Source organism: Chionomys nivalis, chromosome 8 (assembly GCF_950005125.1).
Source record: "Chionomys nivalis chromosome 8, mChiNiv1.1, whole genome shotgun sequence".
NCBI classification, from domain to species: Eukaryota; Metazoa; Chordata; class Mammalia; order Rodentia; family Cricetidae; genus Chionomys; species Chionomys nivalis.
This window is the reverse complement of record NC_080093.1, coordinates 69,626,025-69,654,022: the sequence shown is the minus strand read 5'-3', so window position 1 is coordinate 69,654,022 and position 27,998 is coordinate 69,626,025. Positions and strand designations below refer to the sequence as shown.

The following is a 27,998-nucleotide window of genomic DNA, read 5'->3' as shown; positions in this document are numbered from 1 at the left end:
GGAGGGAAGAGGAGCTTCCATGTTTAAGAGGCTTCCTGTACACTCTCAACAGGGTCTCAAACTCTTCCACATGTCCCAGCAGCAAGAGGGCTGACAGGCCAGAGAAGCTGAGTCCTAAAAGCCAAAGATCAGCAGAGCAGGACTTGCGGGGAGATGGGAGAAGAGTGGCTGAGGGAATTTTACATGGCAAGTCACAGGATGCCGGACAGGCCCTACCACTGCCACCGAAGGTGGAGAACAAACTGAGCTGGTCCAACACACGGGGAAAAGCACCTGAGGAGAGGCTCTTGGGAGGAACACTCAAGCTGAGGAGAAACCCTGACCCCTGGTTCCAGGCTCTCAGCACAGTCCAGGCCCTGATGCACACACACTCAAGGCTTTTATTGGGAAAGAAAAACTGGCTGGAAAGTAGCCTCCAATATCCTGGCGCTTCCTCTGCCAAGTCCAAGAAGGAAGGGGCTGCCACACTGGACCTTTAGCAGGCTCACGTGTAGAGATCAAAATCAATGCGCTTGGAATTGTAGAACTGACCACCTGGAGGGTCCAGCTTCCGGCAATAAACACCATCCGGGAAGTAGCCCTCACTCACCCAGGTCTGCAGAAAGAAAGGACAAAGCTGAAGAAAGGCGGCAGAAGCTGGGACGGGGAGGAAGGCAGGAAGGGACTCACCTGCATCTGGGCACTGGTGAACGGTCCGTACAGCTCAGCATCGCCCGTGTTCTCCCACTTGTATTCCCACATCACGTCCATCAGACCGTCTCCCACGGCCTCTGCGTCTAGAACAAAGGTAGCAGGGCCTCAAGTGCTCGGTCTCCCGCCCACACTGTCCCTCCTGTGCCTTCCACACTTACCTCCTTTATCGGTAGGGGTTGGGGTTTCCAGCTCCCCCTCTGTCACTTCCTCAGCAAACATGTCCAGGGAGGGTGGAGGTGTGGGGTCATGGGATCCCTGGGTCCGACATCCCAACCCCTTCAGTCGCATGGCCAACCGTTCCCTTGTTTCCTGGTACACACCAAGATTGCCGCGAGCCACCATTTGATCAGCTAACCCAGAGAGCCGGTCTAGGCGCTGTGGGGAATTGGGCCGTCCAGTCCCCTTACTGTCCCCTTTGCCACCTCCTCGGGCCCCCAGGCGCCTAAGTGCCCCAGCCACTGTCTCTCTTGGCAACAACAACTCCAAAAGTCCCTCCAGGAGGGCTTGGGCACTCATTGGAGTCTGCTCTATGCCGTCTTCCTCCTCTGAGTCTGAAACCTGGTGCTTATCAGGTGGCCGCTCCTTGATCTTCACCTGTAGGTGAAAGATAATTATTATTTCCTGCAAACTTCCACCAGGGCCCAGGCCCACCACCTGCATTTCACGGCCTCAGCCAGAAGAGCTCCTGAGCCTCACCCAGTCAATGTTGTCCAGCCAGCTGTCTCGGATCTGCGCGTCCTGGTTCAGGAAGTAGTTGCCGTCAGCATCAAAGTGGCCTTCCTCCATCTCTTCCTGCAGGTTGAAGGGTGTGATCCTCACACCCCCCTCACTAGGGAGAGTAGCTGCTTCCTGACCTGCACCAAAGACATGGGGGCCCCATGCTAGGCATGCAAAAACCAAACAGGCACACCTCCCCCCTCCACACTCTGACCTGTCCCCCCAACACAGCTAACTTCGGGAATAGCTCACCTTCCACATCCTCTGAGGCCAGGATATCATACTTGCTGGAGCCTTCATCATCGTCATCCTCCTCATCACTGTCTAAAGAGTGTTTGCCTTTGAAGCGGCTCCCAGGACCCCCTGCTCCAGCCACAGGGTCCACCAACTGTGAGTAGGAAGTAGCAAATGAGAAATGCAACCGACTGGCTAGTTTCCCAAATATTCTAGGATCTGTATCCAAACAGGAAACCTTCCAAACCAGTGCACAGGGGAAAACTCTTCCGCGTCTCAGCGTTCCTCCCATCAGACGCCCCCCTCTTATTTCCCCTCAGGAGTCTCGTCATCTCACCTTCTTTTTGGGAACACTGAGTTCATCTTCATCATCCTCATCTCCTACTCCTTGAAAAGTCACTTTCCTCTTTGGCATGACTGACAGATGGACCTAGGATAAAGATAGGGTAAGGAAATTAGGGGAGGAGAGCCGGTGGCGAGAGTGCCCAGTTACCTCACACATTTTTCTTGCTAAGTGCCAGGTCCCGCTTGAGAGAGGAAGGATCACTAAACCATCAGAAAGAGCCAGCAGGCAGGACGTCCGGAACTGGTTTAGCAACTCGGAGGCGCTGAAAAGGGAGGATACGTGAAGGACCTCCGCCCCCGCGTGGACCCTGTGGGTATCCCACCCAGGAAAGAAAGGGCTCCAGTACGTCATCGCTCCCTACCAGTCCGGGCTACAGAGCTCAACCAGCTCTCCCACCCGAGTGCACTCAGAGGCCGGTCGGACCCAAGAGCTGGTGCCCTAGTTGCTTCGAACCCCCAACTCCACGCAGCGACCAGCTCGACCACGTCACATTCGGCGTACAAGTTAGAGAGGAAGCAAATCCGCAGGTATCCGAACAGTACTCTTACCGGCCGGCGCTCACCTAGGAACCCAGAGCCAGGCAGGGAAGAAAAGGAAAGATGCCTTCGCCAGTATTACATCCGGGCCACTCGCCTCCATCACCCGGAAGGAGACTCTGGAGGGCGCCATGAGGGCCGGAAGTGGTTTCACTCCTCGCCTAAAGACTGTCGGTACTGGCGGAAGTATACCATTAGCTAAAGCAGTCTTCGCAGGATGTGACGTAGGCTCACGTGAACTCCCGTACCTGCCTCGCCCGCTTGAGGATGGCGGGAAGTGTTTATTATTCCTCTACAATGGAGGTTCTGCTGAGGACGTGGCGCTCTGTCTGCTTAAAGAGGTGCCCAAGACCTGGATGGAGGGACAAAGCCGAGCGGAGGTTGTGGGTTCCAGTTTGACTTTATAGATAGGGTTCTTTGCGCCCAACAGCATTCAATAGAAACCCTGCGTTCCAAACTTGACAGTCCCAGATTGGCCAGATTAAGGCCAATCGGTGATACGTGAGACCGTCTCTTAAAAACAACGAACAAACAAACAAAAACCCTTGCTTTTCTTCCTGAGTCCTATTTCTGATTGTCAGCACTTCGGCACTTTTCAAACCTAGCTTTTAGGGCCCTGGGAGTCATTTGCCCCATGTCTTCCCTACTCAGTTCCTAGTTTTTGCAGTGGAACACCATAACAGGAAGTGGCACTGACATCGGCGCCCAGTATCCAGGCAGAAGTCCATAGCGCCCTGCTCTCTGGTTCACACAGAAAAGTTCTTGAACCAGTTAGCAAGTGAAGTCTACTCCGCCCCTTAGCAAACTGCCGAGGTGCTGGAAGCCGGCTCCTGCAGAGGTGGGGCCAGGTGAAATCTCCATAGCTGGTCTAGATCTGGAGCTCTTGGGAACACCTCCACCCCCAGGCTAGATAGCTCAGGTGATCCTGCAGTAGCTGAATGAGGGCGGCCAGATGGACCACACCTTTCCCCTGCAGGATTTTCTCCATTCTGAATCACGACGAAAATTTTTTGGAAGTGTGTCCTCAGTTTCTTCCATGGACACAGAACACAGGTCCTAGACCAGGAGGGCATCTTGCTACACAGAAAGGATCCTGAAACACCAGCTCTTGGCACTGTTTCATCCCGGAGGGAACTTCCTCTTCAACCCAGAGACCACACACCCCTGAGCCTCATCCTGCTGAGAACTGCCTGCCATGAGGAGCTCCACTTTAGGACCAGAGGACCCCATCCCTTTACTATCCTGACCCCTGGGTAGAATCTGGGGCGGCCGATGACACTACAAGAACTGGACGATTGGTTGTGTGCACCTGCAGAGATGAACTGAAGACAGCTAGTCCACCCTAGAAGCCCAGTACCAGGAAGTGCACCAAGCTGCTGACCAAGAACCTGAAGACTGGCTTTGCAGCCCCCGTAGCCCTCCTTCAGCTTCCAGGAGTGCACAAGCATGTTGGAAAGGAGATCTCAGTGCTCTGAGCTGTGCAGAGGGCCCTAGGAAGCCAGTGATAGTGGAGGCAGCAGATCCCAAGCAAAGCTGAGGCAGGAACTGGACCGCTATGCTTGGGTAGTCTAGATGTACCTGCTAAGGTCAGAATGCACCTACGGAGACTCAGACTTTCTTCCTGGCTCCTTCCCCTTACCCCAAAGACCTCTTTAAATAACAAGGCAGGAGACAGATCCAGGTATAACAGCAGGTTCTTTTTCCGGTTCCTCAAAGCGCCACAAAACCGCCACTGGGATGGGGACCAAGACAGAAGAGAATGTAAACATTGGGTTCCACCCCCTGTACTCAAGGGAAGACCCTTACTCAGAGAGGGGCTTGAGGCTGGAAAGGAACAAAGTGAAAGACAGGCTTCCTAATGAGGCAGCAGAGAGGCTTGAGCATACAAAGCAAGTGGGTTAAGAGGGAGCGCAGGACACAGGTGGGAAGGAAATGGAGGACAACTGCATGTCCCCTTAAATAAACTGGGGTACAGGAGCACTGTGGAACACAGGTCAGAGCACCCCACCCCAGGCCAACCTGACCTTCTGTACATAATTACAACACAAAGATATCCAGGAGAGAAAAAATAGCCTTGGCCCCCAGTGGGGTGACAGGCAGGGCCCCAAAACAGGAAAAGGAACCTAGCTCCACCATCTAAGGGAAGCCGCTGGAGTGTAAGAATCTGCAACTGCTAACTGTCATTGCCAGAGTCACCCTGTGGTGGCAGAAGGCAAATTCAGACAGTGCCCCAGAAGGAGTCCGTAGGAGTGACAGAGACCCAAGCTGGGCCTAACTGGACGAAAGAGTCTCCAGACTTGGTCACTGCTACCCTAGGAAATATAACTGTCCCATGCACTGTGGCTGTCCTGGCCATGTAGGGATCAGCAGCTGGCAAGGAGTCAAGGGAATCAAGCCACTTTCCTCAGAAAAAGGAAGAGCCTGCCAAGGGAGCTGGGAGAACACCCCTGCTAGGTCTGCTCTTGACTGAGGAAAAAGGAAGAGGGCCATGTCATCCAGACCCAGCAAGAGGTCAGAAGTAAGCATCCTGCCGGGCTTCGGCTGCTGACCTGTCCCCACCATCATGGGGTGCTGGAGGCCCATCTGCCTTTTGACGCAAGGAAAGTTTCCGGCCTTGGCCTTTCTTCTCCTGTTTCTGCCGCTCCTTCTCCTGCTTCTGCTGTTCCTTCTCTTGTTCCTTTTCCCATTTTTGCCGCTCTTTTTCCTGTCTTTGCTGCTCCTTCTCTCGCTCCTTCTCCTGTTTCTGCCGTTCTTTCTCCTGTTTCTGCCGTTCTTTCTCCTGTTTCTGCCGCTCTTTCTCCTGCCGCCGGGTCTCCTTACTGGTGCCTAGTGGGGTGCTGTTGCCGGTAGGTGAAGGAAGGGATGGATGTAGTCCCTCAGCAGTGACGACAGCCCCAGGAACAGGGCCAGCGCTAGCCCTGCGGACAGGAGGTGGTGGGGAAGGAGCCCCTCCAGCTGCCCGGGAGCCTCTGCTCTTAAGACTAGGGAGGCTGAGGAGGCTGGAGGAAGGGCCCAGGGGTGGCTGCTGCCGCCTGCGCTCCTCATGGATAGCTCGGGAGCCATGTAGTCGCCGTGAGGGCCGATACTGCAGCTCTCCCCTCGTTTCCCGCCACTTCTTCAGCTGGGTTGCATTCTCCCGCTCAATCAATGCTTCTGTCACTGGGAGGTTGGTTACCTAGACAGAAGACACGGGAGCCAGAGTATAGATGGGTTTGGATATGGGCTGAAGAGACCAAGGTGTGCTGAGGCTCAAGGCCTACCTCATGCACCAGGAAGTCCTCCTGCATACACTGTGGTGGCAGGTTTCGAAGCTGCTCCATGGTTTCATACATGCCTTGACAGGAGCGCAGCTTTTCCACAGAACCCAATGTGTGTCGCAGCAAGACAAGAGCCACTCGGAAGATGATCTTAACGCCTACAGGGTCAGAGAGGGGCACAAAGAGATCAGGTCCAGGATCTTAGCCTTTCTCATATAGGAAAGACAGCCCCTGTTGCTGTTAACTGCCCACCTTATAGGTGAAGAAAGTTGCTATAGGTTGCAGGTTTCTTAGAGGGCAAACAGACTCTAGGTTCGTGGCTTGAATCAAGATGGGTCCTGTTTTCCCTGTTTGCAGATTGCTTATTATAAAGCCTAGGCCCAAAAATACTTTTGTCCATGGGCCACCAGTAATGTGACAAATCCTAGCCCCCAAGCCCAGGCAGCCACTGAAATACCTTCACAGAAAAACATGTCCCAGACACGCAGCACTGAAGCCCACGGGAGGGTGCGAGCAAAGATGCACATGAACCATTCTGTCATGTAGAGCACAGGGTCAATGCGCTGCCGCCGAAGGTGCCGATGTGCCAGTGGGGAAGCACGGCGCAGGAGCGCAAAAAAGATCTCTCCATCCAATTGAATGGCCTCCTAGAAGTGGTGGGAAGAGCCATGAGAAATGGGTCTGGCTTGCTATGTTCCCCTCGGTACAATCAAACCTAAGAGGGTGTCTTAACCTCTGTGGTAGAGGAACAGAAGGACAAATGAGGCAAGGCAAGGACCTATGGCAGCCTTGGGGAAGGTCTCAGCCCCAGGGCACCCAGCTTCCAGAGACTCACCAGCCCTGCACTGTAGTAACCTGGGAGGTACTTGTCGCAGATCTGTACCAGGCACCAAAAGGCTTGCTAAGAAGGGCAAGAACAAGGAGGCAGGGATGGAGCCTGAGAAGCAGGGAGTAGGCAGCTCTCCCATCACCATGGTATGCCAAGATCTTCTCACCCCCACCCCAACCAGGTCCACATATGCTGACCTCCGCAGGCATGTGCATGAGTAGTACAGCAGCCACTGGGGCCTGGGCCTGACAGTAGCCCTCGTCAGGCCTGTAGATGGTATAGGCCTTCAGGATTCGGTACAGGTCCTGTTGCCTAAGGGGAGTGCAGAAGATGGCAATCATCAAACCTGCCCCTGCCCCTGGACCAGAACTCTTCTACAAGTTCCAAGCTAATCTCAGATCTTTACTACCACGTAGCCATCTACCTTCCCAGACCTGCGTACCAGAGGCTCAGCAAAGCATTCTAGGCCCTAGCCTTTCATCCTTGGCTGCATACCCCATAAACTTCCTACCATTTCCTCCTTGACCTACAACCACCCCCAAAGCAATCATGGTCATTTTCTCCAGGAACTTATCAATAACCACGATATTAGCCCTTCTCTGGAAGCAAGTGTGTTTAAACCCAGGACAGTCAATCAAGAGGTTATCTGTTTCACTGGATTTTATCAGACCTCTTAGCATATCTAGTAGTCCTGGTTCTTGAAGGCCAGGAAACCAGCTGTACCCCACTTCTTACTCTTATCTCTACACTGAACCAGATCTGTGTCCTATCCTTCTTTTCTTTGCTGAGTTCCTTCATATCTGGTATTTCCATCTACTCCAAAACAGCTTCTCAAAGGGTAGCCACCAAGTCTGAGCCATACCGTATCACGAACTTCATGGACACCTGTTCTTTCCCCGCTCCACAGCCAATTCCTTCTCTGACCTCTATCTCTTGTCCCAAAATATCTACTAACCTTTCAGATCTCCCTGCTTCCAGTCATACTGCTAATACTGCTTACATTAGCACGACCCCAAATCCAGTCATTCATATGTGACCATTTGTATCTTATCTGCAACCACATCACTATTACTTTAAAAATTTGAGGTGGGGTTTCATGTAGCCCTTGTTCTAACCTGATCCCGAATTTCTGATCGTCCTACCGCCCTCTCTCTAGTACCAGGATTAAAGGTGTGCACCATCACACTTGTTTCCTGTGGGGCTGAGAGTCACTCAAAACCATGCATGCTAGACAAGCATTCTACTGAATGAGCTGTGTCCCACCCCTATTTACTTATTTTGGTATTTAATTCTCAAAATACAAACGAAATAACATATTTGACAATGCTGATTATTTTACGTAATAAAAGTAGCCCATATTGAACTAACACTAACAAAATACTGGGGGCTGGAGAGACGGCTCAGTAGTTAAGAGCACTTTTTGCTCTTGCAAAGGACCCAAGTTCAGCTCCCAGTACCCACATACATGGTGACTCACGACCATCTGTAACTCCAGTTCCAGATGGTCCCGCACCTCTTCTGACATCCTCTGGTACCAGGCACACAAAAATGTATCCTCGACCATATCCACCCCTCTGCCTATGATTAGATCCCAGCCTTTCTTTCAGCTATTAGTGTGCCATCTTTTCTGCTTCATCTGTTTTTCTGTCTATTAAATCATTAAATCAGCCTAGTAATAATCTGTTTTTTAAGTCTTTATTTCTTTTGCAGTGCTAGGTTTGAACCCAGTGCCTTGTGCATGCTAGGCAAGCAAGCACTCTAGCACTGAGCTACATGTCCAGGCCTGCTGTCTCTTCTTATTTTTACTCACTGAGGTTGTCAGGCTTGTGAGCCACCTCACCGGCTCTCACTTGTTGTGTCCCTTAATCCTACTCTCCTCTCCAAAGAACAAACTCTTTCTTTCCTTACTTCGTCAGCCAGGTTGCTCTAGAAAACACACTCACTGTCTCCTGTGCTCTTCCTCCTACACTTTTGGCAGGCACTTGCCTACTGCTCCCCACAAAACTGCCTTCATCAGATCATTAATAAGGCTGCTGTAGTGGCTCACACCTTTAACCCCAGGACGTGAGAGGCTAAGGCAGGAAGATTTTCAGAACTGCAAGACTGTCTCAAAAAAAGTCACTACTGACATACATAGTGTTTTTTTTTTTTGTTTTTTTTGGTTTTTTTTTTTTTGGTTTTTCAAGGCAGGGTTTCTCTGTGGCTTTGGAGCCTGTCCTGGAACTAGCTCTGTAGACCAGGCTGGTCTCGAACTCACAGAGATCCGCCTGCCTCTGCCTCCCAAGTGCTGGGATTAAAGACGTGCGCCACCATCTCCCGGCTTGACTTACATAGTGTTACATCCAAGTTAGTTCTCAGAATTGGATTTACTCATCCCTCAGCACCATTTCCTGAAGTGGATTCTCGAGGCTATTTTTCACGTGGCTTTAAAAGTGAGGCTCTCCTCTTCTCTCTACAGCTTCGAGTCCTAAGTGCCCTCTCTGTAATTTTTACATTGTCTTATTCTCAACACCAACACATTGGTACTTCAGTCTTGCTTGTTTAGCTTTTTTTTTTTTTTTTTTTTGAGACAGGTTTCACTATGCATGCCTGGCTGGTCTAAAACTCACAGGGATTCACCTGCCGCTGCCTACCCAGTACTGGAATAAAATAAAAGTGTGCACCACCACACTAGGTCACACCTTCCTTTTGAGCTATACTTGCAGCTTTGTGATCACATCGAGTCCCCTGGTGAGTCTAATCCTTCCATAAGCACACTTTCAATCCCTAATTTATTCCCAATATAAACTCTTTTCCTGAAATCCAGACTTATAATATAGTGGGTACCCAACCTGCCTACATTCCCTGGATGTCCAATAAGCAGGCCCCTCCTAGCCCAGCAGTGGTGGCTCATCCCAGCACTCCAGGAAGCAGAGGCAGGCAGACCTTTGTGAGTTCAAGGCCAGCCTGGTCTACAAGAGCTAGTTCTAGGACCGTCTAGGACGGGCACCAAAGCTACAGAGAAACCCTGTCTCAAAAACAAACAAACAAATGAACAAAAAAACAACCCCCCTCCTACTTTGCTACAGTCTTACTCTAGTCAAACTGTCCTGGAACTCAAGATGTATGTTAGGCTGACCTTAAAGTCATGACAATCCTCCTGCCGCAGGTTCCTAAGTATTGATTTTTATGACAACCCCCACCCCAACCCACAAAAGTCCACCTGAGACTATACGCATGAGCTATCAAGCCTGACCCTAAAACTTCTGACATAACCCAAACCCTCTTTCCCCGCACCTCTCTGGTCTTAACTAGTAGGTAGCATGTCTGTCATACCTTCTGTCCCCACACTCTCCATTCTCCTTTAGTGTGCTAAAGTCCTCTCCACTACCTCACGTACAACATATTTTCCTTCATCTGGGACTGCCTATTCCCACAGAAAGACAGTTTGGGGGTTCGGGGTCATTGCAGCCATCTGTGAATGGAATAGTGCCTGACAGAGTAGTACTCAATTATTATTTGTTAAACGATGATTATTTATTTAAGCGAGACATGGCAGTACATACCTATCTATAATCCCAGCATTTGGGTGGCAGAGATAGATAGATCTGATTTTTGAAGCCAATATGAACTATATAGTCAGACCCTATCTCAAAGAAAAAACAAATAAATATATAATACTGTTTTTTATATTACATAAAGGAAAATGTTCATCTAGGACTGAGAACGCAGCTCGGTGGTAGAACACTTGCCTAACGTGTGAGAGGCCCTAGGTATGAGCTCCAACACAGCAGAAAGGTCAGCTTGTGTACTAATAAGGAGTGGTACCTATATTTCATCTTGACGAAACTTAACCTACAGAACAAAAATCCAAGTGCCTTGGCTTTTAGTGAGCTAGCCCAAACTTCCAGATTCAGCACTACAGAACCCCACTATCCAGACACTGCTTATAGATGTTCCTATGAAGGAAAACCCTGCCCTAGCCCTACCTATCTTTCAAAACCCAGCACAAATAGAATCTCAATAGTCCTTGATGTGCTACACAAAGACCCCATTAGACTCTCCCTCATCAGACACTTCTTTTATCACTACTTGATATTCAACCGATTGTCAATCACTCTTCTAAGAGCCCTAGAGAGCAAGAATTGCTTGGACCAAGCCTTGTATCTACCCAGAACCTTCCACAGATGTCTGCTTACTGACCCACATAGTTAGCTCTTACCCATGCCCTCCTCGAGCAGCAAACATTTCATGGAAAGGGAACTGGCGATGTAAGTCCTTCTCAATCACATCCAGCCACTTGGGGTCCCCAGGGGCCCGTTCCAGCTCCTACAATGGGACAGCAGGGGTTACCTCAGGATCCAGGAGAACTAAGTTCTCCTGCAAAGACAGTGCCATGTGTCCCCAGACCTCAGAGTTGCACAAACCTCAAACTTGCCCGGGTTCTGCTCCAGGAGTTCCTTGCTATTAGACAGGTACTGCCAGGCCTTGGCTCTGAGAGAAGAGGGGATCCCTTTCCGGCAGCGCAGTTTTACCTAAGGCAGAGTAGCATCAGGGATGACAGCTTCAGGGCTGGAACATTCTCCAAGCTTTCCCCACTAGCCATCAGGCTCCCAGAGACATTCCTCCCACGTGCCAGCTGTGACAAAGCTGGACCTGGCCTGGCTACAGTTTAAAGCTCCTCCCAAGGCTCAGCACCACTGATCTTCAATGTGTTAGGAGGGCAGATATTATTAGTTTCCTGGGCTTTCCATCAGCATTGCCCCTCCCCCACCCTTGCACATTGTCCAACCCACCACACAGCCCTCAAACCTTCTGGAAACGCCGTGACAGCCACTTATCCCAGTTATTGAACATTTCCAGCCATTTGAGCTCCCGCTGCCGAGCCACATCCACAGGAATAGAGCTCTCTCTGCAGAGTCAGGGTAAGTATGGAAGACGTCAGTGGGCTACTGGGGAAACTGAGCCAGCCAGCTGCCTCAGGCTCAACTGAGAAACTAGAAATTGTGTCATCCAAATGCCTGAATAGTTGGCCATCCAAAGCCTTGTCCACCACACTTTAAGGGCTTCCTTCTCTACTAGATCTTTACACACAGAATTTAAATCCCACTTCTGACACATCCAATTTTGGTAATACTGAAGATACATTCTGGCTAGTGACGCAGCTCAGTGGTACTGTGCTTATCTTGCATGTCAAAGGCCCTAAATTCAGTCCTAGCATTGCAAAAATAATGGTATTTAAATTTAAGCCACATTTTTGTATTAAATCTGGATCTAAGTCCTAGTTTTACCATTTATTCATTGTGTGACCTTGAGAAAGTCACTTAATTTTCCTAAGCCTCAATTTCCTCATTTGTAAGGTAGAGAAAATAACAGTATCTACCTGAAAGGACCTGTAAGGTGCTATAGCAGGGGGCTCAGTCAGCATTCGTAATGACCTTACGAGATTTCTTAGACCATCCGTGGCTTCCTCTCCTCTTTACAACCTCCCCAGATTCCCAAGCAAATGAACTCTCTTGCCCTGGTACTGTTCTGTCAGCTCCATGTTCAAGGTGCCCCCATCTGTCTGGCAATGGTTGGCTACTTACAGGAACCAGTTCCGGGAGAATGGAATGGAAGTGCAAGAATAGTCTTAGAAATTCCACAGACTAAGTCAAAACCCACTTCTGTCTCTTAGAGCTGGAAGTCCTGACGTGTGTAACCTGGGGGTCGTCCTCAGCTATAAACGGGATGCCACTATCTACAGTTATGAGAACTAATAAGAAAAATGCAAAGTTAGGCGTTGGTGGTGCAGGTCTTTTAATCCCAGCACTTGGGAGACAGAGGCAGGTAGGGTCTCTGTGAGTTCGAAGCTGCTACCAAGAGAGTTTCAGGACAGCCAGAGCTGTTACACAGAGAAACCCTGTCTCGAAAAACAAAACAACAAAAAAAGAGCATAAAAAGACTGTTAAATAAGAGCTTCTTGTGTATTGATTTATTTTGAGCTAGACGCTCCCTAAACAGAGACACACTAAATCAGTTCCACTCTCAGAGGTGGAAAGATGAAGGTGCCTTCCTGCCCTTAGGAACACTGCAGCTTACAAACGGAGGAAGGGCTGAAGAGATGGCTCAGCTCTAAGAAACTGGATGTTCTTGCAGAGAACCAGGGTCCAGTTCCCAGCACCCACATGGCAGCTAAGGAAGGTCTGCAAAAAACATAGTTCAGGGGCTGGAGAGATGGCTCAGTGGTTAAGAGCATTGCCTGTTCTTCCAAAGGTCCCGAGTTCAAATCCCAGCAACCACATGGTGGCTCACAACCATCTATAATGAGGTCTGGTGACCTCTTCTGGCCTGCAGACAGAATATTGTATACATAATAAATAAATATTTAAAAAAAAAAACATAGTTCAGAGGACCTGAAGCTCTGTGTCTCCCTGGGCACTACAAGCACATGATGCATGCTGTACGCAGACACACATGCAGGTGAAACACTACATACATAAAAACTGATCAAACCAAAACAGAAAGGGGAGCCACGTCCACTCTGACACGAGAAATGCAATGATAAAAACTCACAAAGCGTTAGTATTATGAGCACAGCAGGTCAGGGGAAGGCTTCCTGGAGGAAAGGCCATCGGAAGTGTACCAGAAGGAGCGAAGAAAAAGGAGGAGGAAGAGAAGGGGAAGAAGGGCGTCCCTGGCAGGTGGAGAGGCCTGAATAATCCACTACTAATTTAGTACAGAGCCTGGCAGATTGGCGCTGAGACCAAAGTGGCTGGCATGGCTGGGCAGTACGGTGCCAGTGTGAAGGCTGAAGAGCTTGGACTTTACCCTGTATGAGAAAGTGTTCATGCTAATGTATTACAATCAGCCTTGCCACAGAGGTAATTCCTCTGGCATGGAAGACTCTAAAGTGACAAAGTTACAAAAAGAGAAATAGCACCCAGCACAGTGCCTGACATAGGAGCAATATTCTAAAACTGAATTTGACCCAAGTTCCTCAGACTAGTACTGAGCAATGTCCACTACTCATACAGATCCATGCTATTTGAGGGAGGCAACTCAAGTGTGCTAGTTTTGTTTCTTATGAGCTGAAAAGAGTGCAGGAGAAAGGATCAGCATCAAACTTCAGTCAGAGTTCCAACTGTGAATGTCGGTGCCCAATCAAGTTTTCTGAGTTTGATTAGCTTATAAGCCCTGCCTAGATTACTCCCAGTCATCTTCCTGACTGACAGGCTCTTCAGCAGAAGTCTCACATCCAGGTGCTCACAAACCCCTCTGGTCTCTAGGCTTAACCCAAGCAACTGTATTGAAACCAACAGTTTAGGCATTCCCTCCAGATGAGCGCCTTCAAAGTACTGAGTCTGCTCAGCACAGGCCTGGCTCCAGCGTCCCCAGGCGATGCTCTGGGCTGAGCTAACCAGGTTACTGACCAGCAGCAGCAGGTTAAGGGAGCACAGAAACAATGGTAGGATCCAGAGAGGGGGAAGGAAGAAGGCAGAACGATCACACCCCCCACCTTAGGAGTGACTCAGGCCCCTCCCTGGAAGGAACTAGGAAAGCTCGACTAGGGCAGGGGAGATGAGGAAATGGGGAAGAGGCCACCCCCACCCCTTGCCTTCAGTGAGAAGACAAGCCAGCCCTGTCCCAGAAGCCCTGCCTTCAGGGCCTCCCCTCCATCAACCAGACTTCCTCACCCCACCATTCTGCCTGCTGCTTTTCTGAAGGCGCCTGCATCCTTCCTGCCCTCAGGGACCCGAGATCTCTAACAGAACCCTGGTCCAACCAATCTTCCAGAGTACCTGACCTTTTAGTAATGGTTTCATACCAAGCAGCGAGCAGCTTCGCTGCTTAGCAGGTATCATCTCGCTCAACCCTTCAGTTCACAGGGGAAACCGAGGCACAGGGACAGGGACGCCACTAGCTCAAGGACACAGGCCTAGGCAAGGTCTAGACTTAAACCCACATAGGTGACTGTCTTCATCCTGGACTCTGAAGTCACAGACACACCAGGATGCTCTGGGCACTACAGCTCCTGCTAATGACTCTCTGGGGCGGGCCTGGCCAGGGGCATCACTTCCCCTTCCCCCCACCCCAGTTTTCACTGGCAGCCCCACGGAGTGCCCACCGTGTACTCACAGGCTGCCCGAGTACTGGCTGCCCCCAAGGAAACCATACTTGTCCGTCTTGCGCAGGGCCAGCCCATTTATCTCCGAGTCTGAACCCGCGGAGCTCACATCATCCGCCAAGGACTCCAAGGTCCCGGACATGAGGCTCACGGAATCCAAGTAGCTCAGGGAGTCCGGGGCCTGCCCTCGAGGCCCAGAGATGCCAGGTCCGAGGCTGGACGTGGAGCCCAGGTCTTGAAAGTTTTCAACAGGCTCCGGAGCTGGGGTCACCGTCACCACAGCCACCGGAGCCTCACCCGTCCCGGGAGGACCTGGGACAGGCCCCGAGGGGTCCTCGGGCGCCGGTCCTGCGGATGCTGATGTAGCAGCCCCATGTCCACCTGTCACCTGTCCTGCTCCACCCGGTGCAGTCACTCCTGAAGCCACTGTGGTTCCCGGCTTGGGGGCAAGCGGGGGTTTGGCAGTCAGGGCTCCAGGCGCCGTTCTGGAAGGGGTCCGAATTGGGGTCCCTGGTCCTGGGACGGGCGAGGCTCGAGCCTCTTCCGTCTTCGGAGCGTCTGCTCCCGAAGCCAAGGCCACCGAGGTCTCCGCTCCTGCCTCTGTCGCCGGTGCAGGGGATTCTTGCGTCTTCGCGGCTTCGGGTGAGGCCTCCAGGGTCAGCACCACCAGCGTGCTGCCCGTGGCCGTCGTGGCCGTGGTCTGTGCCGACCCTGGAAGCCAGGCGGGCTGAGCCTCCCCGGGGATCACCAGGTCGACGGGAGCAGAAGTGGCCGTAGTCACTGGCGGTCCCGGTGCCACCACTAGTACCGGCCCGGTCCGGGAGCCTCGGGGCGGAGGCGAAGGGGCAGCGGAGGCGCCGTGACGGCGCGGCGGGGCCACCAGGGGCGCCGGGCCCGTCTCCATGGCCGTGGGCCGCCCCTCACATCCCCCCCCCCCGCCGCGGAGGCCGCAGAAGGCGCCGCCCCTCAGGCCGCCCGGAGCAGCCCGCTCGGGCTGCAGAGAGGGCGAAGGGCGCGGCTCGGCGCGCGCCGGGGGCGGGGCGGGACCGGGCGGCAGGCGGCGGGCGGCGCGCGCAGGCGGGGCAGGGGTCGGGGGCGCTCGCGCCGGGGTCTCCCGGCCTCTCACCCTGCTCGCGCGCTCGCGCCGCCCCCTCCCAGCGAGGGGCCGGCTGCCGACAACGCGCCTGCGCAGACGCCGAGGCGCGCCAGAGTCTCGCCGGACTACGCCTGCGCGAGGGAAGGCCCTCTCGCGCCCCCCTTTTTTCTTTTCTCCCGCCCCCTCCAGAGGACCTGGACAGATAATAGGAGAGAGAAAACTGGGTTCCTGCCAATCGCTGGGAGGGTGGGTGGGGTTGGAGGCGGGAAGAGGGTGGGTAGTCTAGAAAGAGGAAATGAAGAAGGCGGAGGCAGGACGAAGAAAATAGGCAATAGGAAAAAGGGACCCTGGGCCTCCTGGCCAATGAACACTGCTGAAGTGTGAGTGATCGCGGAAGGGCGGGGAATGAGGCTGGGGCTGGGCAGTAAGAGGTAGGGCCTAGGACCTCTTAGCCAATAGAAACGGAGAAAAGGGAACCAATGAAAATAGGGCCGGACGGTCAACTTGACCTACAGCCATGTCTATTCATGTGCTGACAGCATCAACAGTCAATAGGAAGAGCTGAAGAATTCTTCGACTTCCTGAGATGGTCAGGAAGGAATAACACCTAGAGAGAGGAGGGCTGAACTTGTGCTTAACTTATCAGCCAATGACTGTCTTTCTTCATTTTGCAGAAGGGTGGGAAGATCAGCAAATGGTAGCTTCGAGGGGCAAGGTGCTGCCAGCAGGCGGTGCCAGAGCAAGAATAGTCAGTGACAACCAGAGACAAGCGCGAGAGGAGGTGACAGCTGGGGACATCTCTGAGAAGGAGCCTGGAGCATCATCGCTGCGGCTCCTAGCCAATAAGAGTTCCGTGCTGGCCTTGGGTTTCCAAAAGGGCCTTCATTCATTCTGCTCCTGAGTGCACCACAAACCTAGTGCCCTCATCCAGCACTCTCCACCGTGATGCCTCTAATTAGACTATAGTCAGCATCTTCTAAAAGGCTCGTTTCTCTGAATTCCCTACTTCAGGCAGAAATCCCGGACCAGGTTTCTCTAAGTTCTCATACATAAATTGAGCTTCTCCCCCAAACGCTGCGATTTCTCAAACCTTATCCCTCTGAATGCTGCTTCATTCTGAGGCGGGAGGGGAGGGGTGTTTCCATAGCAGAACCCAAATCTGTGAATCCTCAGTACCTTGAACCCTCCATATCTATATTCCTGTTCTTTGGAGGATTCAAGAACCAAGCCCCGCCGTTATCACATCACTTTAGAACTCAGTGTCTACTAACCTAGAGTCCAATTTCATGAGCCCTCAAGGTTGCCCTCAGACCAAAATCATAAAGATCAGACCTTATGAGCACTGACCTTCTAGCTTCTACACATCATTTCCTCTGGCCTCTGTTCTCTTGAGCCCCCAAATGAACACGGCATCTACACTCTGAAATTCTAGTGATCCCCGCTCTTCACTTCCCAGTTCCCCACTAGCTTTTGAGTTGTGAGGCTCCCCAGTCTTGTTGGCTCACTCCCCCACTCCCAACTCAAGCCCAGACCCTGTAATGACCCGTCAGGTCTTCTTCTCCACTTCCCCACCTTCCACCTGATTCAAGTTTACTGAGCATGCCCCCTGGCCCATTCCCTTTTTAGAGTCTTTCTCACCTCCCAGAACCCACTAATTAGTGGGCTCCTCCATGACGTAGACCCCCACAGTACCCATATAAGGCAAAACAGCTGCCAACTAAAGCGGGGGGTGGGGGGGACTGTGCAGGAGGCCAAGGGCAGCTGCTAAGTTTAGGGTGGCTCCTTCTCTCTTCTTAGAGACAACAGGTGGCTGGGCCCCAGTGCCCAGAAAAGAAAATGTCTTAGTGGCATTGGCATGGACTGGAGGAGGGGAGGGAGGAGACACATTCCTCAGGACATCAGGTCCTAAAGGGAGCAGGAGATGGGTGTCACTGCCAACCTGGGGTTTCCTCTGCTGCTGTCGCCCTAGACCTCCATTTCATGGAGAATGTGGCACTGAGGCCCAGAACTTTATGAGGAGGGACCTCAAAGTCAGCCAAACTAGTTCTTTCCCAGGAAGGAGAAGTCGCTGGCTGTGCTACCTAGGGAGAAGGTGACAGCTAGCACTTCCCTCTTGGGGCCTTTGTCACTTCTCTTCTGAGTCCAGCTTCGATTCTTCAACCCTTCCCAAGTTCACCAGCATCTCTGCTTGTCATTGAACACCCCGTAGTATCTGGTGGCTAACCCTGAACATCTAGCTCCATCACAATTCTGGCGAACCTAACAGCCGGCCTTTCACTGTCCCAATCTTTGCCCATGTGCTGTGCCTTCTATCTTGCATGTCTGACCATCAGCCCTCACCTGAATCATTTCCTTAGCTTTCCACTGAGTTCTGTTACTGCCATCACTTGCTTACTTACTAAAGCGAACCCACAAAGTCAAGTACATTGTAGGTCTGCATTAAATGCTCACTGAGTTTGGATCTGAGCCACCCCACTTGGGGGCCCAAGGCTCTTTTCCCCCAGAACTATGGATTGGTGGGGCCCCTCTGATTTCTGGCACAATCCAGTCCCCTTTGGGGAGAAAGAAAATCTCTTCCTGTCTATCCTAATGAGACTTGCATCCCAAGACTTATTCCCTCCTCCCTTTCTGGGCTCCAGCTGCTGCAGGCCTCCAAGAAAGGAGAGGCCCCTGAGCCGGGCTATTTTAGTATCTGGGGTGGGTATCCGCAGGGCTAAGGTTACCATGGTATGTTAAGGGCTGTGGGGACAGGACTATATAACCCCAGAAGAGCTGCCCCAAGCAGATCCTCTGCCTTTTCCAGCAGGAGCCACTGCCTTGCCCCCAGAAGATCTAAGATATGGTGAGTGCAAATCCCCAGCCGCAGTCCAAAGCCATTAACTCAGGGTAGCCTCACCCTTCAAAAAGAAAAACAAGTTGGTGTTTCTCAGTCCAACTACAGGTGAGGTATGGATGGTCTCTCAGCACCAGAGTGGAGCAGAGGGTGCAGGGGCTGAAGGACTCAGTCAAGGACAGCATGCTTGGAGGGTCACCCGTGGGGAGGGGGGGGTCAGAGCCACTCGAAGTCTGCTCCATCCTTTCTGTGCTCATCTCTAAAGTCCTCGCCAGTGAGATGACCCCACTCCCATCTGATAAGTGAGAAGTAGAGGTTCAGATAGGGACAGGGAATGGATTAAGCAAGCAGATATGAGCGCCAAGTTAGCAGGCCGAGAGTCCTGAGAAGGGCGCTTGTCAGACAGGATGAAGGAACCCAGGAGCTATAGCTGGGATGTAAGAGACGCAGCCAAAACGAGCCCTCTTAGCCAAGACGCACCAAAAGAGAGAAAGAGAGTTTAGAAAAAAGGACTCGAAGAACTCTGAATCTCATCAGGCATGGTGGTATATGGCCATACTTCCAGCTGTTTCCAAGGCTGAGGGAGTAGGATCACTGGGGTCCTGGAGTTCTAAACCAGCCTGAGCAACATAAGGAGACCTAGGCTCAAAAGAAAAAGAAAAAAGAAAGACTGAGAAGGAGGAGCTGGGGGTGGTGATGAATGTCTTTAATCCCAGGACTCAGGAGAATTAGGTGCCTCTCTGCGAGGTCAGGAGAGTCAAGGTCTACGCAATGAACTCTGGGGCTAACTAGTGAGACCAATGTCTTTTTTTTTCTTTGTGGTTTTATCTGCCTGCCTCTGCCTCTGTTGGGATTAGCCCGCACCTGACTTAAGAAAAAGAGGGGGGTGGGAATGTAACTCAGTGACTGGTAGTGCTTGACTGGCAACCGAATAAAATCAGACCTGGCCGCCTAGGATGCTGACCCTGGTAACTGCGCTTGGAGGTCGAGACGGAGGCAAGCAAACAGAAGGTCAGGTCATCCTCAGCCAAGTAGCAAGTCTAGGGACTACTGCATGAGACCCAGCCTTTAACGACAACAGAAGTCTGGTTTACCTCCCAGGAGGGAGGTACAGGAACTGCTGGCGATGGCTCCTTCTCAACCCCTACCCTCACAGGCACCCAAGAAGGCCAAGAGAAGGGCAGCAGCAGAAGGGAGCTCCAATGTCTTCTCCATGTTCGACCAGACTCAGATCCAGGAGTTCAAGGAGGTGAGCGAGGGAAGCTAAGGAAAGTCCCCCATCCCCCACCCCCAGGAAAGTGCACCTGTTGAGGGGAGGTTTAGAATTCCTCCCCTCCTTGTGAAGGGTGGAGGGGGTCAGCTGGCTGAGAGCCAAAATCTGATCTGCCTGGGGCAGCAATGCTGAAGCCTCGGGCCCATTCCTGGCTTCACCTGTCCCCACCCCTACCCTCCACAGGCTTTTACTGTAATTGACCAGAACCGAGATGGCATTATCGACAAGGAGGATCTCCGGGACACCTTTGCAGCCATGGGTGAGGCCCCTACTCCTGCCCATAGACAGTGAAAGCTATGAAAGCTGAGGGGACTCCAGTGGCTTCTGGTCCCAGGCACCTAGCTCCAATCCCTGCTGCTCACCCCGTTCAGGCCGTCTCAATGTGAAGAATGAGGAACTCGACGCCATGATGAAGGAAGCCAGTGGGCCCATCAACTTCACCGTCTTCCTGACCATGTTTGGGGAGAAGCTGAAGGGTTAGTAAAATGTCCTCAGTTCGAGGCCCTAGTTCCATCTTCCCAGACCTTCAGGGGCTCGCTGAACTCATGTGTCCTCTGACCCTTCAGGTGCGGACCCTGAGGATGTGATCACCGGAGCCTTCAAGGTCCTGGACCCAGAGGGCAAGGGCACCATCAAGAAGCAGTTGTGAGTGGCCCCCTTCAGTAGCTCCTTAGGTTCCTATGTCAGAGCTCGAGGTTTACGGGATGAGAGAGCAGCAAGGACTGGGTGACAGGGGTGCATTTTCACAGCAACTAAGGAGAGAAACTTGAGACAGGAGGTCACAGCATTTGGGAGAGAGCCAGACTAAAAGAGCCACCCTGGTTTCAGTGAAGAATGGGTTAACAGGAATGAAATGAGAGGGGACAGGATTTATAAACCCAATCTCACCTCCCAAATGTCACCTTCTCAGCCTGGAGGAGTTGCTCACCACACAGTGTGACAGATTTTCCCAGGAGGAGGTGAGTTGGGGAGGGCCTGGGAAGAGGGAGGACTCGGGCAGTGGGAGCTCGAGGACCGCTCCTAAACTTATTCCTACACCTTCCCACAGATCAAGAACATGTGGGCAGCCTTCCCTCCAGATGTGGGCGGCAACGTAGACTACAAGAACATCTGCTATGTCATCACACACGGTGACGCTAAGGACCAGGAATAGGGGACCCAAGGTCTCAGAAGACCTACATAGGCATCTAGCCTCCCCAACTCTCACCCGACCCCCAATAAAACTCAACTGGTCTTTGTTTCTTATTGGTGGCAACTTCAGTTTGTTTAAGTGCGAACTCAGGCGGGAGGCTGAAGCTCCGCCCAGCAAGACAGGAGTGGCTAACAATGGACTAACTAGAAGCCAGAAGGCCCGCAGCGGGCAGCCCCATTCTTGCTGGGAAGAAGACTCGGGCAGCTAGGGGTGGGGTGGGGTAAGCAGTTTTTATTATACGGAGAACTTAGAGAAACCTAAGTGGAACCGGCCATCAGGAGTCGGAGGGCGGCTCAGAACAGCGCGGAGGGTGGAGTTGGGCGGGGCTACAAACTTTCGGATTGGAGGGACCTGTTTCAAGTGCAAGGGCGGGCCTACCCTCTAGGTCTCTGGATTGGACGCTGGGCAGTCTAGAGCCCGACGTGACCGGAGATTGGCGGTGAGCAGATGCTAGGTTGGGCGGTGGTGAGGATCTCACAGCGAGTCTGACTGCTCGCCCTGAGCCTGGCTCTGCTGCATCTGAGCTTGCATCTTCTCCAGCATTTCTTGCATGCGGCGCAGCTGTGCGGAGCAAGATTACAAGCAGTGGGACCGGGCAAGACCGGAATGGGATCTAGGTAGCTGATTAGAGGGAAAGAGATGTGTTTGCTCACCTCTTCGTCTTTCTCGCGAATCAACTTCTCAGTGTCGGCTAGAGGCAGTATGGGCAGTGGGATCTCCGTGGCACTCTGCCGGGAAAGCTTGCTAGAAATGGGGTGGGGGGCAGAAAACAGGAACCAGATCTGAAGTTGTGGGGGCGAATTCTGGGTGTAGGATGCGGGGCCTCGTCCCGGAGGTTAGGGACCGAGTGGGAGAGGCTTAATTGGACCTAGGAGGCGGGATTAAATCTGGTAGCAGGACCAGTCAGAAAGGCTCACCCAAAGGGTGGCACCATGGGAGCGCTAAAGTAGCCCGGCTCTCACCTGCGGCTGGTTCGGTCCCGGGCCCCAGGTCGAGCCAGACTTTGTAGGCAGCGAGCCCGATAGCCCTCGTAGAGCAGATCGTGGGTCACCTCTTTCAAGTCCTGAAGGTGGGTCTGTACCAGCATCCGCCTCAGGTTTAGGAAATCGCAATGATGTGGATTCTCCACTAGAGGGCGGACCAGGTAGCATTCCGTCAAACTCCATCCTTTGGATCAGGACCCCTCTTGTGGCTTCTAGAAACTGGACTAGAGCCCACCTCCTGTTTCACACACGGACGCAGACTAAGCTCCCCGCTGCTCTTAACAAGCCTGGCCTTACCTTCCACGGTACCCCAGGAGTAGCGGCGTCCCCTCACTGGTCGGGTTCCGCCATCCCTCACCACTTCACAGGAACCAACCACCGCGAAAGGGATGCTTCCCTAGAGGGAAAGAAGTCAGGAGTCACGTTGGCTCCTCCTGGGTATAGACCTGTTTCTCAAATCTTTCATCTCCACTTCTGCTTTCTGTTTCTCTGTCCCTCCACGTCCTCCAGTCAAACCTTCATCTCTTCATTCTGCTTCTTGAATTCTTCGTCCTCATCAGAGTCACATTCTGGGAACTGGTAGATGTTGATCTCCTCCTCCTTCAACTGGTCCCGGATCTCAGGGCGGACAGAGGGGGAAACTGAGGTGTGACCAACCGACATGGCATGGCCAGAGACAGTGAGGTACAGAGATTCTGGGCAGTCGTGAAGAACGAATGGTGGGGATTGGCCACACAAGATGACCAAAACCAAACCCCCAAACACAGGGTAGTGAGAAATTCAGAACGACAGGACAGACATCAAAAACCCGGAAGTGGGACAGGGGAGAGCACTATAAAGACAGCGGGCCGGGAATAGTCACTACCACAGGACCAAAGAGCTGCCAGGAGTTGTGAGCATCCCCTTTCCCTCAGCCAGGTCCTAGCCAAGCATCTAGTTCCAGGGCTGTATAGTCATTCTGTTCAGAGCTGTTAGGGACATGGCTGCTTGGAGCAGGTGCATACGCCCTTTCCTCATACCCCCTCCCCAAATCTAGCCTAGTAACTCCTGCTTTGAAAGGCCACCCCAATGTCAAAAAAGTCAGCAGAGCTGAGGTTCAGACACTGCTTTGTTTTCACTTAGTGCTAAAGGTCAGGCCCCACCCATACCTTCTGCTTGAGAACCTGAGTTTCCCTAGGCATCAGGGCATCTGCTTTGCCGATGACCGGAATAACATTGACCTTCTCGTGCACTGCCCGGAGGAAAGCCACATCCAGGGGGCGGAGCCTGCAGCAGGGATTGATGGGTGTTCAGTTCCACAGTGCAGAGGCTTATCCAGCCTCCCCAACCCCCAGGGTGCCCTCCAGACCCTCTGCCGAAGGGTGAGATGAAGTAGAGGCAGCAGTGGACTCTGGAGTCCTGGATGTTTTTCCTGTTGAGGCCGCTCTCGTCCCTGAGGTATTGCTCAAACTGCTCCTCAATGAATCGGACTACAGGCAGCCAGCTGGAGTGTGGGGAGAAGGGGTAGCATCTAAGACCACAGGGCAGGGAACAGAACAAAGCTAACCAGGTCTGTGGGGCGGGAAGTAATTTCTTTGCTTCCAACCGAAGCCATCAGGGGCAACTGGCAGGAGCATGGTTGAGACATCAAAAAAGGAGGTGGCTCCACACCTGTAATCCCAGCACTCAGGAAGCTGAGGCAGGAGAATTGCCACATTTGGGGCCAACATGGCCTACATAGTGAGTTCCAGGCCAGCCTGGGCTAATGTGACACCTTCCCAAAAAAGCAAAAACAAGCTACTGGAAGAAAAAAAAAATCACTGAACCAGCCATGGCCTATGTCTGTAAGAGGCCTATTTCTGTAAGAGGACTCTGGAAAGAGGACTTCCGAGTTTGAGTTTGGGCCACATAGTAAATTTGAAGCCCCTGAGTTACATAGAGAAACCTTTCCTCAAAAGAGAAACACTGGACATTTTGGGCCAGATTGTTTCCAGAAACAGATGCATCCTTTTAGGTCAAGGACCCCCTCACAAACCAGCCCACAACTGAGCCATAGCAGAAGAGAAGCTTAGCTCTTCTCCGTTCCCCACCTCACCAGTCTGAGCAGTCCACAGAGTCCCCAAAGCCGGGCGTGTCCACCAAGGTCAGCTTCACCTTGATGCCTCCCTCCTCGATCTCCACGCCCCGGCGCTCGATGGTCAGAGTTTGTGTGGTTCGTGCTGGGGGTGCGGAGAAGTTGGCTGCATAAGCTCTAAAGCAGGACTCGGTTCCTAGCTTTGCAGCTGCACCCCTGCCCCCACCCCAAGGTGTATTTCAGGGGAGGAAACAGTCTCAGAGAAAACCAGTAGCCATCCGAGTCCCCAGACAGACAGAAAAAGAATGCAGTCTGATGACGCAGGAAGAGGCCAGGGACAGCAGCGGGGTGGGGAAGCCCATAGGGGTGGGGTGGGGGGCGCAGATCTTACCACTGGCATCGGGCACCTGCCGATCTTCGTAGAGGTTGGTGAGGAACAAGCTGTTGATGAGGGTGGATTTCCCGAGGCCTGACTCGCCTATGAACACGACAGACCTACTAGTCAGATGGGAGGGCGGCCAGGATCTCCAGAGTAGATCACTACCCCCGGGTCACTACCCCCGGGTCACTACCCCCGGGTCTCTCCAGAACCCACAGACCTGCCACCATGAGTGTGAAGTCAAACCCCTTCTTGACAGACTTGCGGTGCAGCTGGTTGGGGAGGGCCGCAAACCCCACATATTCCTTGTCCTGTGGGGGTAAAGGAAGACGAGACTCCTGGACACGGCAAGGGGTGCCCCAGTATCACCTGAGCCCCAAAGCTAGGAAAGCCCGCTTGCTGTGGTTCACTTTGATTTGGGGATCCTCACGAGAGAGGACTGGGCCCCAGACGTCTAGATTCCTGGACCCAAGAACTCACCATGGCTCTGTTGGTTGTCACTGCACCTGGTATTGCTCCCCACTTCCTCTGGTGGGGCAGGAAGTTCAATATATCAACCAAGGCTGGGGGTGGGGTGGGGGGCAGTGCAGGAAGCTGAGCTGCTCAAAGAGAGGTGAGAAACCCATGCTGCATTCTCTTTCTTTTCATTGAAAGATTTTATTTTTAATCATTTGGGGAGTGGAGGCCAGAGCAAGGCATTGGATCCTGGGACCTGGAGTCACAGGCAGCTGTGATCTGCCTGAGGTAGAAAATAGAAACTGAATTCAGGTCCTCTGCAAGAGCAGTACGTGCTCTCAGTGGCTGAGCCACCTCTACAGTCCCAAGCATCTTTTCTCTTATCTCCGTAAAGAAGCCCTTTCATTTTCCACATCTTTATGCCAAGCCCCAAAGCGGCCCCATCGTCATGGCGAGAGGTGGATGAAACATGAGCAGAAAGGAAGGAAGCAAGATGTTCTCCTTAGCGAGTCTAGTAAGGGATTAAGAAGATGATCTAAAAAAAAAAAAAATCCCCAGGGTGTGCAAAAAACAACAAAAAAAGATAATATGGTTGGGGTAGGAGGGGCCAACAGTTTCCCAGGTCAGGCAATGGAGTCCTTCTGATGGGTGGTAGTGCTGGACTGGACTTGGGTACTGCCAATCTGATTTCCCACTACACTCCAGTTCCCTAGAGTTGGGATGTCTTGAGACAGAGTCTTGCCATCTACCCAGGCTGGCCTTGAATTTTCACGCCACCCTTGACGTCCTAAGTGTTAGGATTCCAGGCGGGTGCCACTATTACCTCAACTGTGGTTCTTTTGTTTTCGAGATCGGGTCTCATGTAGACCAGGCTAGCCTCAAACTCACTTTGTAGTAGTCTAAGATGACCTTCAGCTCTTGAGCCACCTGGCCTCTGGGTCCCTCATGCTGGGGATTACAGGTGTGTAGTACCACACCTGGCATCTTATCACAAGTATCAGAAACCCAGAACTCACGCTGTAGACCACCTGCCTCTGCCTCCCGAGTGCTGGGATTAAAGGTGTGTGCCTGGCGTGGATGACATTCGTATTTAAGTCACCACACCAGGCAGGCACCCACTCAACTACTGACCTCAGGACCAGCCCTAACAGGTGAACGATTGTTCAGTGAAATCTCCCCCAGTTGTTTCTATTTTAACTACCTAGTACCTTTCTCAGGCCCCCGGTGCCCACATTGGCTTATCTGTCTGTGTCTGATGCCCTCCCTGGCTGAACTCTGGGGACGGGACTATGTCTTTTGAATTTCTGCATTCACATTCTACATGCTTCACAGCACTTGATTTGTTAGGTACAGGTGCAAATGCATGTGCGCGCGCGCCCCCCCCCCCACACACACACGCACACACACACAGACACACAAGGAGTAAATGGGACTGGAGAGGTGGCTCAGGGATTAAGAGCATTGGTTACTCTTTGATGGGACCAGGGTTCAATTCCCAGCACCCACATGGCTCACAGCTGTCTATAACTCCTGTTCGAGAGGATCCGATGCCCTCACACAGACATTCTTGCAGGCAAAACACCAATGTACATAAAATAAAAATAAATCTTACAAATGAGTAGATGAAATTAGGCAGAATTAAGGCCAGAAGTCTGTAAACAGAAACAAAGATCCTGGCTTTAGGGTTAGAAAGAAGACCCAGGAAATCTAGATTTGCCACAGACTCGCTGTGTGGCCTCAGGCAAGACATTTGACCTCTCTAACTCTAGCTCCTCAGGGTAGAATGAAGTGCACCCACATCAGCTCGTCAAGGACCGCGCTGGGTTTCCCATGACCTGGGCTTTAGATCTGTTCTGAGAACAAACTGTGCACGTTTGAACTGGATGACTTTGGGCATGTAAATGAACTCCTCTGGGCCCTTCAAACTCTTAGGGTCTACACGATCTGGACTCTGTTCACTCTCCACTTTAACCCTAGTCTAGGGTCTCCCTCTGTAGCTCAAGATGGCCTAGAACCTTCTGTCCTCTTGTCTCAACCTCCCCGTGCTGGGACTACACTGTCCACTCTAGTCTGGCTTCTCTCTTTTGACTTTACTTATTCTGTTCCTTTAACCTCTGCTATGGGCTGAACTTTATCATTCTGCTCCCTTCCCCCTTTTATGCACTGAAGCCCTATGTGACCATATCTGCACATAGAGTCTGGAAGGAGGTAATTGAGTGTGACTTAATCCTCCTAAGAGGAAAAACCCACTCCTCCCGCCTCCTGTACAGAGAAAAGGCGCAGTAAGGACACATCAGGAAGGGACCAAGGAGTGGGCCTCACTGTTGTTTTTCATTACATACCGTGGCTGCCCATTAAGCAACTCCCGTCCTAATCAGGAATAGCAAATCCACAACTATCAGCAGAGGTTCAGTCACACTGACCGCAGCCAGGCCAGGATTCTGTTCCCTCAGGCACTGGCTCTTTCAGAACCAAAGGAAACATCTAGATCTCTATCCCTATCCTCCGCTGAACTCAGGATTCAATGGTTATGGTGAAATTCTCTCGTGCAGAGTGGTTAAATGGCAATTAGCTAACCTTCTCTTCTTGTATGCATCTCCTGAAAAACAGACCCCTCCTAAGAACCCTCATTACACCTAGTTCCTCCCTACCACTTCCTGTCAGCTAGTTGCTGTGGTGACATTCTGTTTGTGCTTTAACAAATAAAGCTTGCCCGAAGATCATAGTGCGGAACCACACACTAGTTTGCCTTAGAGGCCAGGCAGTGGTGGTGCAGACCTTTAATCCTAGCACTCAAGAGACAAGTCAGACGCAGGTGGATCTCTGTGAGTTCAAGGCTACCCTGGGCTGTGCAAGACTGATTCCAGTCTGTCTGAAAAGAAAGAGTCAGGCGGTGTAGACAGGAAGGGGTATGGCTGGGCAGAGAGAGGAGAGCAGCTCAAGGCATTCATTCTGAGGATTTGTAAAGACAGGATCGCCCCGTTGGTCTGAGGATTCAGTAGAATATCTGACTTCGGGTTTTTCTTATTAAGAAC

The 27,998-nt window shown here is 52.1% G+C and overlaps 4 protein-coding genes across 6 annotated transcripts; 1 reads left to right on the top strand and 3 right to left on the bottom strand.

The window, feature by feature from the left end:
• Positions 1-355: 355 nt before the first annotated feature.
• Positions 356-2,673, bottom strand: Cd2bp2 (CD2 cytoplasmic tail binding protein 2). Of its 3 annotated transcripts, none has more exons than XM_057779878.1 (7): positions 2,553-2,673; positions 1,982-2,074; positions 1,663-1,798; positions 1,390-1,547; positions 852-1,287; positions 670-776; positions 356-595 (listed from the first exon to the last, which is right to left on the bottom strand). In XM_057779878.1, exons 2-7 carry the CDS (start codon positions 2,057-2,059, stop codon positions 485-487), a joined length of 1,026 nt encoding a protein of 341 aa, XP_057635861.1. In that variant the 5' UTR covers positions 2,060-2,074; positions 2,553-2,673; the 3' UTR covers positions 356-484. The 3 variants fall into 3 exon arrangements, with proteins under 3 accessions (XP_057635861.1, XP_057635860.1, XP_057635862.1); XM_057779877.1 differs by having other exon boundaries at positions 2,539-2,625; XM_057779879.1 differs by lacking the exon at positions 2,553-2,673 and adding an exon at positions 2,352-2,493.
• Positions 2,674-4,202: 1,529 nt separating this feature from the next.
• Tbc1d10b (TBC1 domain family member 10B) lies at positions 4,203-15,884 on the bottom strand. Its single transcript, XM_057778312.1, has 9 exons — positions 14,710-15,884; positions 11,404-11,503; positions 11,019-11,126; positions 10,814-10,920; positions 6,810-6,924; positions 6,619-6,684; positions 6,241-6,430; positions 5,787-5,941; positions 4,203-5,701 (listed from the first exon to the last, which is right to left on the bottom strand). The coding sequence occupies exons 1-9, from the start codon at positions 15,600-15,602 to the stop codon at positions 5,039-5,041; spliced, it is 2,397 nt and encodes a 798-aa protein (XP_057634295.1). The 5' UTR covers positions 15,603-15,884; the 3' UTR covers positions 4,203-5,038.
• Positions 15,885-18,552: 2,668 nt separating this feature from the next.
• Myl11 (myosin light chain 11) lies at positions 18,553-21,145 on the top strand. The gene is made up of 7 exons (XM_057778439.1): positions 18,553-18,636; positions 19,784-19,876; positions 20,084-20,159; positions 20,272-20,376; positions 20,467-20,545; positions 20,811-20,859; positions 20,949-21,145. Exons 1-7 carry the CDS (start codon positions 18,634-18,636, stop codon positions 21,051-21,053), a joined length of 510 nt encoding a protein of 169 aa, XP_057634422.1. The 5' UTR covers positions 18,553-18,633; the 3' UTR covers positions 21,054-21,145.
• A 168-nt stretch (positions 21,146-21,313) lies between these two features.
• Septin1 (septin 1) lies at positions 21,314-25,019 on the bottom strand. Its single transcript, XM_057777894.1, has 11 exons — positions 24,988-25,019; positions 24,728-24,818; positions 24,520-24,606; positions 24,150-24,273; positions 23,424-23,558; positions 23,224-23,341; positions 22,592-22,693; positions 22,373-22,472; positions 22,055-22,220; positions 21,746-21,836; positions 21,314-21,653 (listed from the first exon to the last, which is right to left on the bottom strand). The coding sequence occupies exons 1-11, from the start codon at positions 24,988-24,990 to the stop codon at positions 21,567-21,569; spliced, it is 1,104 nt and encodes a 367-aa protein (XP_057633877.1). The 5' UTR covers positions 24,991-25,019; the 3' UTR covers positions 21,314-21,566.
• Between the last annotated feature and the right edge of the window lie 2,979 nt (positions 25,020-27,998).